At 39.6% G+C, this 12,369-nt stretch overlaps 1 protein-coding gene across 16 annotated transcripts in view; it reads left to right on the top strand.

Moving 5' to 3' along the window:
* The window catches only part of EGF (epidermal growth factor), a 101,296-nt gene that overhangs the window by 22,893 nt on the left and 66,034 nt on the right, over window positions 1-12,369 (top strand). For 8 of the 16 annotated variants that reach the window (XM_016952025.4, XM_009448135.5, XM_517395.8 and 5 more), the window contains 4 exons: window positions 4,323-4,522; window positions 6,633-6,814; window positions 7,221-7,448; window positions 8,489-8,691. In XM_016952025.4, the coding sequence (XP_016807514.3) occupies window positions 4,323-4,522; window positions 6,633-6,814; window positions 7,221-7,448; window positions 8,489-8,691 (813 nt within the window). Of the gene's footprint in view, window positions 1-4,298; window positions 4,523-6,632; window positions 6,815-7,220; window positions 7,449-8,488; window positions 8,692-12,369 lie in introns of those variants that run through there. The other 8 variants (XM_054683287.2, XM_054683289.2, XM_054683284.2 and 5 more) reach the window with 2 other exon arrangements.

Genomic DNA, 12,369 nt, shown 5'->3' on the forward strand with positions numbered 1-12,369 from the left:
TATTTCTTGCTTTCTCCTGTGGGCATTTAGTGTATAAATTTCCGTATAAACACTGCTTTAGCTGTGTCTCAGAGATTCTGGTACATTGTGTCTTTGTTCTCATTGGTTTCCAATAACTTATTTATTTCTCCCTTAATTTCATTATTTACCCAGTAGTCATTCAGGAGAAGGTTGCTCAGTTTCCATGTAGTTATGGGGTTTTGAGTGAGTTTCTTAATCCTGAGTTCCAATTTGATTGGACTGTGGTCTGAGAGACTGTTACAATTTCTGTTCTTTTGCATTTGCTGAGGAGTGTTTTACTTCCAATTACGTGTTCAATTTTAGAATAAGTGTGATGTGATGCTGAGAATGTGTATTCTGTTGATTTGGGGTGGAGAGTTCTGTAGATGTCTATTAGGTCTGCTTGGTCCAGAGCTGAGTTCAAGTCTTGAATATCCTTGTTAATTTTCTTTCTCGTTGGTCTAATATTGACAGTGGGGTGTTACTGTCTCCCACTTTTATTGTGTGGGAGTCTAAGTCTCTTTGTAGGTCTCTAAGAACTTGCTTTATGAATCTGGGTGCTCCTGTATTGGGTGTATATATAATTAGGCTACTTAGTTCTTCTTGCTGCATTGATCCCTTTACCATTATGTAATGGTCTTCTTTGTCTCTTTTGATCTTTGTTTGTCTAAAGTCTGTTTATCAAAGACCAGGATTGCAATCCCTGCTTTTTTTTTTTTTTTGCTTTCCATTAGCTTGGTAGATCTTCCTCCATCCCTTTATTTTGAGCCTATGTGTGTCTTTGCACATGAGATGGGCCTCCTGAAACCAGCACACTGAGGGTCTTGACTCTTTATCCAATTTGCCAGTCTGTGTCTTTTAATTGGGGCATTTAGCCCGTTTACGTTTAAGGTTAATAATGTTATGTGTGAATTTGATCCTGTCATTATGGTTGTAGCTGGTTCTTCGCCTGGTAATTGATGCAGTTTCTTCATAGCGTCCATGGTCTTTACCATTTGACATGTTTTTGCAGTGGCTGGTACCGGTTCTTCCTTTCCATATTTAGTGCTTCTTTCGGGAGCTCTTGTAAGGCAGGCCTGGTGGTGACAAAATCTCTCAGCATTTGCTTGTCTTTAAAGGATTTTATTTCTCCTTGACTTATGAAGCTTAGTTTGTCTGGATATGAAATTTTGGGTTGAAAATTCTTTTCTTTAAGAATGTTGAATATTGGCCCCCACTCTCTTCTGGCTGTAGGATTTCTGCAGAGAGATCTGCTGTTAGTCTGATGGGCTTCCCTTTGTGGGTAACTCAACCTTTCTCTCTGGCTGCCCTTAACATTTTTTCCTTCATTTCAACCTTGGTGAATCTGAAAATTATGTGTCTTGGGGTTGCTCTTCTCGAGGAGTATCTTTGGGGGTGTTCTCTGTATTTCCTGAATTTGAATGTTGGCCTGCCTTGCTAGGTTGGAGATATTCTCCTGGATAATATGCCGAAGAGTGTTTTCTAACTTGGTTCCATTCTCCCCGTCACTTTCAGGTACACCAATCAAATGTAGATTTGGTCTTTTCACATAGTTCCATATTTCTTTGAGGCTTTGTTTGTTTCTTTTCACTCTTTTTTCTCTAATCTTGTCTTCTTGTTTTATTTCATTAATTTGATCTTCAATTGCTGACATCCTTTCTTCCGCTCGATTGAATTGACTATTGAAGCTTGTGCATGTGTCACGAAGTTCCTGTGCTGTGGTTTTCAGCTACATCAGGTCATTTAAGCTCTTCTCTACACTGTTGATTCTAGTTATCCATTTGTCTCACCTTTTTTCAAGGTTTTTTTAGCTTCTTTGCGATGGGTTAGAACATGCTCCTTTAGCTCGGAGAAGTTTGTTATTACTGATCTTCTGAAGCCTACTTCTGTCACCTCGTCAAACTCATTCTTTGTCCAGTTTTGTTCCCTTGCTGGCAAGGAATTGTGTTCCTTTGGAAAAGAAGAGGCATTCTGGTTTTTGGAATTTTCAGCCTTTTTGCTCTGGTTTCTTCCCATCTTAGCGGTTTTATCTACCTTTGGTCTTTGATGCTGGTGACCTACGGATGGGGTTTTGATGTGGATGTCCTTTCTGTTGATGTTGATGCTATTCCTTTCTGTTTGTTAGTTTTCCTTCTAACAGACAGGCCACTCAGCTGCAGATCTGTTGGAGTTTGCTGGAGGTCCACTCTAGACCTTGTTTGCCTGGGTATCACCAGTGGAGGCTGCAGAAGAGCAAATATTGCTGCCTGATTCTTCCTCTGGAAGCTTTGTCCCAGAGGGGCACTTGCCTGTATGAGGTGTCTGTTGGCCCCTACTAGGAGGTGTCTGTCTCCCAGTGAGGCTACACAGGCTTAGGGACCCACTTGAGGAGGCAGTGTGTCTGTTAATGGATCTCAAACGCTGTGCTGGGAGAACCACTGCTCTCTTCAGAGTTGTCAGGCAGGGATGTTTAAGTCTGTAGAAGCTGTCTGCTGCCTTTTGTTCAGATATGCCCTGTCTCCAGAGGTGGAATCTAAAGGGGCAGTAGGCCTTGTTGAGCTGCGTTGGGCTCTGCCCAGTTCGAGCTTCCCTGCCTCTTTGTTTACACTGTGAGCATAGCACTACCTACTCAAGCCTCAGCAATGGTGGCATCCCTCCCTCCACCAAGCTTTAGCATCCCAGATCGATCTCAGACTGCTGCGCTAGCAGTGAGCAAGGCTCCATGGGTATGGGACCAGCTGAGCCAGGCAGGGGAGGGAACATCCGGGCCTGCTGGTTGCAAAGACCATGGGAAAAGCGCAGTATTTGGACAAGAGTGTACAGTTCCTCCAGTTACAGGCACTCACAACTTCCCTTGGCTAGGAAAGGGAAATCCCCTGACCCCTTGCACTTCCCACATGAGGCAACACCCCACCCTGCTTCGGCTGGCCCTCCGTGGGCTGCACCCACTGTCCAACCAGTCCCAGTGGGATGAACCAGGTACCTCAGTTGGAAATGCAGAAATCACCCATCTTCTGTGTCAATCTTGCTGGGAGCTGTAGACCTGAGTTGTTCCTATTCGGCCATCTTGGAAGCGCCAACCCTCTTGTAGCTTTAATTCAATGTACTCTCCAAAGTGGAGTTAGTGTTTTCTGACTCTAGAACATAGTCCCTGAGTAAAAGGATGTTAACCCATCATTTTATTCAATGCTTAGAATAAACACATTTATTAAGTCATATTAAAGTATTACTTTTGATGATAAAACAGAATGGAGTAAGCCCAGCACAGAAGCAAGAGTATGTTAGAATTCCCCTCCATCCCCCACTTACCCCAGTGATTCTGTCATTTTCTAAAGGCAGAGTGGCCCAAGCCTCCTCACACTTGGTCAAGAGAGAGAGACCAAGAAAACTAACTTGACTTGATGTAACTAATTTCATCCTCTGGTGTCATCTCAGAGCATCACAGGCAAGCTGTTGTGGAGTCTGTCAGTAATTAGTGGTGAGGTTTCCCAAGAAGGGATCAGGTTCCCAAGTAGATATTGAATATTGGGGCATCAGAGTTGGTAGGTGGCCATCACCTAGAACAGGAGAGGACCCCAGGTACAGGATTAGGGTACCAAGCAAGGCCCTACAGGCACCAAGAAATCCAGTGAGGTTTGCCACCCAGATTTAGCAAATAAAAATGCAAAGTGCGCAGTCAAATTTGAATTTCAGGTAAATAGAGAACAAATTTGTAGTGTATGTCCCATGCAATATATGTGGAATTCAAATTTATTTGGGCATCCTGTATTTATGTGGTAAAGATAACAGGGTCAAAATATTTCAGAACCTTTACAGGATTCTGAAATTGAAACAGCATTTCAATTTTTCCTGCTTCCGTCTAAGACCTTTTAGTTTTCACCGTCGTCTTCTAGGTCATTATGCTGAAGGCTCTGGTCATAGGTAAGACCCAAGGAGTCCATTTCCAAAATGATAATATCTGTAATTTTAGTTCTAATTTACATAATTAAATTTTACACTTATATAAATCCTTTCCACAATAGAATATGGTGGGTGGTTCCTTTTTGAACATAAAAAGGTATTTTATGGATAAAGAGTAAAAAGTGTCTTTCTCTTCAGAGAGTTCATTTTTCATAATTTACCAATGTTCATGTCTTATAATCAGTTTGTGGAGAAGACAATTTACAAAATGGAGTGTGAATATCTACAGGAACTCTTTATTGTCTATAAATAGACTTTATTTTAAACAGAAAACCAGTAATTAAAAATTATTTCTGCTTGTGTTGGTTGTCATTGGGAAGTATTTTGTTTAAATGAGATAAAATATTAAAAGTATACAGTTTGGTCTCTTTCTTCCCACCCAGGTCCTGCACCCTTCTTAATTTTCTCCCACGGAAATAGTATCTTTAGGATTGACACAGAAGGAACCAATTATGAGCAATTGGTGGTGGATGCTGGTGTCTCAGTGATCATGGATTTTCATTATAATGAGAAAAGAATCTATTGGGTGGATTTAGAAAGACAACTTTTGCAAAGAGTTTTTCTGAATGGGTCAAGGCAAGAGGTAAAATACCCTTACCTACAGTGTTTGAGCTGTTTTTGTACAGGCTGACAAATATAATATATTGAATTCTTAATGTATAGATAAATGAAAATTATATAACAGTTCAAATGCGTGTCTGCCAAATATAGGCATTTATTTAATCTACATCTGTGGTGTATATTCTTGAATAAATTCACACATTGATATTTAGAAGCCCCAAAATGAGAAAGTGAGGATATGAATGTAATTTTGAAAATATCTGAGTTTATTAAGTCAGATCACCATTTTATGATTAAGATAGATTATTTGCATGATTATTTCTTGCTATTTGTAAGGTACCCCAGTAGTTCTCAGGTGGGGGGCAATTTTTCCCTGAGGGAACAATTGGCAGTGTCTGGAAACATTTTTGGTTGTCACAAGTAGGTGAGGTAGGAAGGTGGAGACGATACAGGCATCTAGTGGGTAAAGGCCTGGGATGCTGCAAAACATCTTACGCTGTGCAGAACAGCCCCAGAATAAAGAATTGTCCAGCCCCAAATGTCAATAGTGCTGAAGTTGAGAGACCCTGTTTTATCTGTATAAAATCTCCGTCATGGGTTTTGGCACCTGACACGTAGAAAGAAAAATTTTCTTCTTTTTATTCTCACAGAGCTTGCACTCCGGAAAAAAAAAATAATATAGCAGATGACAGATAAGTACTTTACTTCATGTACATACAAAAGATCCTCAATCTTTCTTTTTAGCTGATAGAATCCTTACATGAGTCCCAGGAGGAATGTTTCTCTCAATTTGGTGATGGATTACAAAGAGCACATGACTAGAGAAACTTTAAGAGTTGATTCTCAACGCAAAGTCCACAGTATTTTTTGTTTTTTAGCCAAATATTTCTCTTTCCAATTATTCTTAAAAGCTTCAATTAGGTGCTAATCTGTTTTATCACATCTCCAATAGTTGCTAATCTCACTTTTAACAAGGATGGCTACTCATTATCCTCCAGACATCTGGTAGTATAGTTTCAAACTCTTGAGTCTAAGAATCTGAAGGGTTTCCTATCAAGAACATGGAAAAACTTAAAATAGTTGTGAATTTATATCAAGCCATTACGAAAGGATCAGCCTGATGCCTTAAATTCCATCCTTATATTCCTTCCTTTGGGTTAAAACCTTGTTTATAAAAGACAACTGTTAAAATGCCAACAATTTACCTGGGTGAGCTAATTTATGAATGGATTGGGTTGGTGCAAAGGTAATTGCGGTTTTGGCCATTATTTTCAATGGTAAAATAAGTTGGCTAGATTTCTTTGTATGAAATGTAGAAATAGCACAGGCTTATGAGATCATGCAATTTCAGCCCAACTCTGATTTCAGTGATGTCACCTGGGTAGCTGGACATCTGCCATGGTAGAATATTTACACCATGAAAATCTTTAACAGTACAAATTGGGGCTTCTGCCCACCTTGCAACCTCCATTCCCCAAGAAGACCAGCTTACCTGCCCATGGCTGAAATTAAGATATGAAAAGTTCTGGTTGGGCATTTTTATCATGAAAAAGTTGGGAATACAGCCCAAGGTGCCTAAAAAGACACTCTGCTACTCTGGTCACAGTGTGACGGCATGAAGGACTATAGAAAGGAAGGGGCCTATTGGAGGAGGAGGGCCAGAAGAATAAGGCCACAATGAGAAATTCATCGAGTTCATGTCTGTAAGCTTCAGACTCCAGGGAAATCTTGCATAGCTTGGAATTGAGTTCAGTTGAAGATCTGGAAATTTCCATTAGCAAATGGAACTGAATAAGCTGTCTTTATGGTTGCATCAAAATTTCACCATTACTATAGTTGAAATGATCAATACATTATGGTTGGCTTCCTAATTTAAATAGTGTGTAGGATAATTTTTAGTTTCAAAGCTATAAATACTATTTCCAGAAATATTTACTTAAGGGTTGGAGGAGGTAAATGCTGCATCAAAACAAAGGCACCATATCTGTGACTATTTTATTATTTAAACAATTTTGGAAATGCATAAAGATGACAAATACTTAAAAGAATAGACTTTTTATATATAACAATTAAAATAATTTTGTTGTGAATGGGGGAAGTATTAATAACAATTTTAAAATTTGATTTTGCAGAGAGTATGTAATATAGAGAAAAATGTTTCTGGAATGGCAATAAATTGGATAAATGAAGAAGTTATTTGGTCAAATCAACAGGAAGGAATCATTACAGTAACAGATATGAAAGGAAATAATTCCCACGTTCTTTTAAGTGCTTTAAAATATCCTGCAAATATAGCAGTTGATCCAGTAGAAAGGTAAATTCTGCTGTATTCAGACATTGAAATATATTTACAAATCTAGTGAAGATTGATAGAATTATAACATTGTAAATTCAAAGGGATCCTCTCACTGAGACCAAAGCCCTCTTTTGCAGCACACAGGCACCGTTTTCTATAGGACAATTGCCTGCATTTCAACTGAGACAGGATCCCCCCATAAATATTCCTAACTATCATGGTTTTCTGCTGTAGAGGCATAATTCCCTTTCTAACTTGAAATCACTTGTAATGTCTACAATAGGGCAGTGTTTACTTGTTGAATAAATTTTCATTCAAAATAGTCAAACTTGCCCTGTGAAGGAGCTGCTGAAACATTGAGAGAGTTGGCCATTTAAGGCACTATACATTCATTTTTGGGTCTATGTAATGTGTTTGCCCTCAGGTTTATATTTTGGTCTTCAGAGGTGGCTGGAAGCCTTTATAGAGCAGATCTCGATGGTGTGGGAGTGAAGGCTCTGTTGGAGACATCAGAGAAAATAACAGCTGTGTCATTGGATGTGCTTGATAAGCGGCTGTTTTGGATTCAGTACAACAGAGAAGGAAGCAATTCTCTTATTTGCTCCTGTGATTATGATGGAGGTTCTGTCCACATTAGTAAACATCCAACACAGTAAGTTTTACTCTTGGTATAAAATAAAACAATTGTCATTTGAAGTCCACAAGATAAATTAATTTTACTTTTGTCAGTGGAACTGGTATAGTGGTTTAGGCCATAGATTTTGAATCCAAAAGACTTGAGTTTGGCTGGGCGCGGCGGCTCACACCTGTAATCCCAGCACTTCGAGAGGCCGAGGCGGGCGGATCACGAGGTCAGGAGATCAAGACCATCCTGGCTAACACGGTGAAACCCCGTGTCTACTAAAAATACAAAAAAATTAGCCGGGCGTGGTGGCGGGCGCCTGTAGTCCCAGCTATTCGGGAGGCTGAGGCAGGAGAATGGCGAGAACCCGGGAGGCGGAGCTTGCAGTAAGCCAAGATCGTGCCACCGCACTCCAGCCTGGGTGACAGAGCGAGACTCCGTCTCAAAAAAAGACTTGAGTGCAAGCTCCAGATTTACCATCTGTTAGATGAGTGACTTTGACTATAATTTCTCTTATCCTCAGTTTCCTTTAATGTGAGGATAATCATAGTATCAGTCTCCTGGGATTATTGCAAAGGGGAAGTAAATGAATACAAACAAAAATAATTAACAGAGTATTTGGCACATAATAAGTTCTCACATGTTGACCATAATTATTCTTTTTGGAATTATGATGTTACATATTTTTATCTTTCATTGGTTTGCTATCATGCCAGCAACTGACTTTCCAGCTTTGTGGCAAGAGGCAGAAATTCGTCATGTGAAATTGATGTCACTAGAAACCCACTCTTACCCTGTTCCTATTTTCTTCCCCATTTTCATCACACTTATTGGATGACTAAAAGAAGAATGAGACAATGGGTCTGGAGCTAGAAATTATATCTTATTAGCTCAGAGTATGAGGAGATAAATAAAATTTTAAACTTAATATACTTTTCTAAACTTAAATGAGAAACAATTGAAAACGTAGGTGGTTAAAACTTAGACAATAAATTGAAATGAAGTGAAATTTTAATAAGCCAAGGAACAAATGTTCTGTTGTTCTTCTTTCTTTTGTGGTTGCTTTTTAGGCACAATTTGTTTGCAATGTCCCTTTTTGGTGACCGTATCTTCTATTCAATATGGAAAATGAAGACAATTTGGATAGCCAACAAACACACTGGAAAGGACATGGTTAGAATTAACCTCCATTCACCATTTGTACCACCTGGTGAACTGAAAGTAGTGCATCCACTTGCACAACCCAAGGCAGAAGATGACACTTGGGAGCCTGGTGAGTCATCATTGACCTTGCGCAGGGCCTGACACATAGTTCCCACCCATTCACCTGCTTGAGCCAGACAATGAGGTGTTGTAGGGGAAAAAAAATTTTTTTCTTCAACCCTCATATATTCTTAGTTATAATAGACCCCTGTAAGAAAAGACAGATTAACAAGAAAAAAACAAATAGAAGGCCAGGCATGGTGGCTCACACTTATAATCTCCACATTTTGGAAGGCTGAGGTGGGAGGATTGCTTGAGGCCAGGAGTTTGAGACCAGCCTGGACAACATAGCAAGACTCTGTCTCTACAAAAACGAAAGAAAGAAAGAAAGAAAGAAAAACAAATAGAAATGGATTAACATGTACCTTTTATATATACATGGGAGAAATCCGGGGAATGAATAGCTCTCAAAGAGGTGGCTTTAAATGCCAGTTTATATAGTATCTTTAATAAAGAACAGTAAATTTTTAGAGAAGTGACAAGACAGAGGAAAAGGACTTTGAGTTTCTATGTGTAGCAACTTGGGGGAAGGCAAATAAATGGCAGATAAATGCTAGTTAATAAAGCTTGTTAATGTAGGTACCTCTGCAGCCATTGCCAGGCCGTAAGGATCTAAAGTTGTCTTCAGTGGTTAACTTTTGTTATTCTTGGTAGAGGGGGGGTACCTATTGTCTTTGTAAATCTATGTCTTGCGTTTAGGCAAATAGAGCTTTTCTGCATCTCTTTCTTTTTAATTGTTTGAAGCTCAACAATCCTTCCCATTTTGGAGTGGCATATTCTGGGATCTTACAGGGCCATCTTCGATTTTTCCCACTGTCTCACCCCCAATTTCTAATCCAACACCAAATCCATTCCATTCTACCTTCTAAATACATTTCAAATGTCCACTTCTCTTCTCTATTGCCACTGCCATAGTCTAAGCAGACTGGTACTTTTTGTTTGGCCTACTATAGTAGCCACTCAACTGATCCTTCTGTTTTCTGAATCTGATCCATTCACTCCCCTACATAAAATCCTTCAAAAGCTTTTCTTTGCACTTAGGTTGAAGTTCAGCATTTTACCAGTCTCATCAATATTTGACCAACCTGCTCTAGTGATCTCTGCCCTCACTAAAATTTAGTGCAAGTCTTGCTATAACTCCTCAAACATGCTAATCTCCTTCATTCCTTAGGGTTTTGCAGTCTCTCTTCCTTGGCTTAGACTTCTCTTCAGTTCTGAGCTTAAATGTCATGTGCTCAGATAGGTCTTCTCTGATAAGCCAATCAAAATAGGCCCCTTCACCTCTTACTTTTTTCACAGTACACCTTTCATTGAGCTCATCACGAGGTGTAACTACATACTCATTTGCTTTCTTTTTGGATTCTCTCTCCCATTTGATTGTAAGTGCCATACAGGTAGAAACCATGTCTATTTTGTTTGTCTTTTTTAGCCACCATATATACAGTAGATATTTATAAATAAATTAATTTTAGATGGTAAATATTAGTAAAAAGAATGAGTGATTGACTGAATCTAGTCACAATCCCAAATTTCCACTTCTAAATGTAGTCTTCTCTGAATTCTTTAGCATGTAATTGTTTTTAAAAAGTTGTCAGGCCTGTAATCCCAGCACTTTGGGAGGCCGAGGTAGATAGATCCCTTGAGGTCAGGAGTTCGAGACCATTCTGGTCAACATGGCAAAACCCTGTCTCTACTAAAAATACAAAAATTAGCCGGGCATGGTGGTGCATGCCTGCAGTCCCAGCTATTTGGGAGGCTGAGGCAGGAGGATCACTTGAACCCAGGAGGCAGAGGCCACAGTGAGCCAAGATCGTTCCACTGCACTCCAGACTGGGTGACAGATTGAGACTCTGTCTCAAATTAAAATTAAAAAAAAAAAGTTGTTAGGCTTTTATGAAATACCACAAAGGTCCTATAGAAAAAAAAGTTGTCAGGTTTTAAAAAATTTGTTATAATCGTTAGGCTGCTCAATGTACCTCATAAATGATGTGACGCTAACATCTCACCTTTATATAAAAGTTTTATTTCAAGAAGGTTTTAAAATATATTTAATGTTAGCCTTAAATAGCCCTCTGAAGTGCAGAAACAGAGATAGAATTGTTTATATCTTCTACTTCCTTTTTTTTTTTTAAGATGGAGTCTTGCTCTGTTGCCCAGGCTGGAGTGCAGTGGCAAAATCTCACTTGAATTCACAAAGCAAGAGTTGTGGGAAACAGTTCAACTGTGGGTTCTAACACCACATTAAATAGCAACAACCTAGTGGTAATGCTATAAAGTAGATGGGGGAACCCATAATGGTAGTGTAGATAGTCTACATATAAAGGTAGTGAATCTGATACACTGCCACGTACCTTCCATGAGAAATTTCAACTCAAGCTGTCTTCACATACAACTCATTGTCTGAGTGGTGATGACTCACAACAAAATCATAACCAAGGACCATTATGAGTAAGTATTTACTGAGTCCCATTCATAATAATTAGAGATATGTCTGCCGTCATCATCACCCTCTCTTACATTTATATGTAACCTCAGAATTTTCAAAGTGTTTTCATGGGCTTTAGTTTATCAGTTTCTCACAGCAATGTTGTGAGACAGGAAGGGTAGGAATAATTGTACTTAATTCGTCATTGAGAAACCTGAAGAAATAGAGCACCTTTTCCATGATCACATAGCTAGTTAATGATGAATGTGGGGGAAAATTTCCTATCATCAATCTCTCAGTTTAGTATTCTTTCTACCATAAATATATTGTCTCTTCAGAGCCCCTCACTACTCAGCTTCTGTGACAGGAAGTTCAAATAGGATAACTGAAAGCATGAATTTCAGAAGAAAATCTACAATGATTCACTAAAGAGCAGCCCCAAACAATGTGGCAAGTAATAGAATTTGATTGGAAAGCCTCTGCCAGCTGCAGAGCCACAGACAAATCTGGAACCTGGAAGACAGTTGGCATTGGAGATTGGCTCCAGTTACTGACCAAAGGATGCACTTCACACATACTCCACAGGCAAAGGACTTTTGATTTCAGGGGCACTGCTACTTTGCCCATTATTCATTAGGTTTAAATTGTTTTAGTGTCTTAGAAAGCAGGAGCTCTTTACCTGTGGTGTAGGGCCTGTGGATCTCTTGATTTTATGGGTTAGATGAAAATATGCACTGTTCCACCTAGGGAGATGGTATATAAATTTTATTGGGTTTTCAATGTGTTTGACATCCTTCAGATTTTTTTTGGGGGGGGTGGATGAAGTCTGGCTCTGTTGCCCAGGCTGGAGTGCAATGTGCGATCTCGGCTCACTGCAACCTCCATCTCCTGGCATCAAGCAATCCTCCTGCCTCAGCCTCCCGAGTAGCTGGGATTACAGGTGTGCATCATCACACCTGGCTAATTTTGTTGTATTTTTGGTAGAGGTGGGGTTTCACCATATTACCCAGGCTGGTCTCAAACTCCTGAGCTCAAGCAATCTGCCTGCCTCAGCCTCCCAAAGTGCTGGGATTACAGGCATGAGCCACTGTGCCCAGCCCATCCTTCAGATGTAAAGACATACTTCTCTAGAGGCTGGTTAGTTCCTCATGGATATTATGCCTAAATTGCAGCTCCTCTGGTGATCTGGAAGGTGGTACTTTGCTTTACAAAGCATTTAGTAGTGAAACTACTTCAGTGAAGAAATAACAGAAAAATCATATA

Source organism: Pan troglodytes, chromosome 3, assembly GCF_028858775.2.
Source record: "Pan troglodytes isolate AG18354 chromosome 3, NHGRI_mPanTro3-v2.0_pri, whole genome shotgun sequence".
Taxonomy (NCBI): domain Eukaryota; kingdom Metazoa; phylum Chordata; class Mammalia; order Primates; family Hominidae; genus Pan; species Pan troglodytes.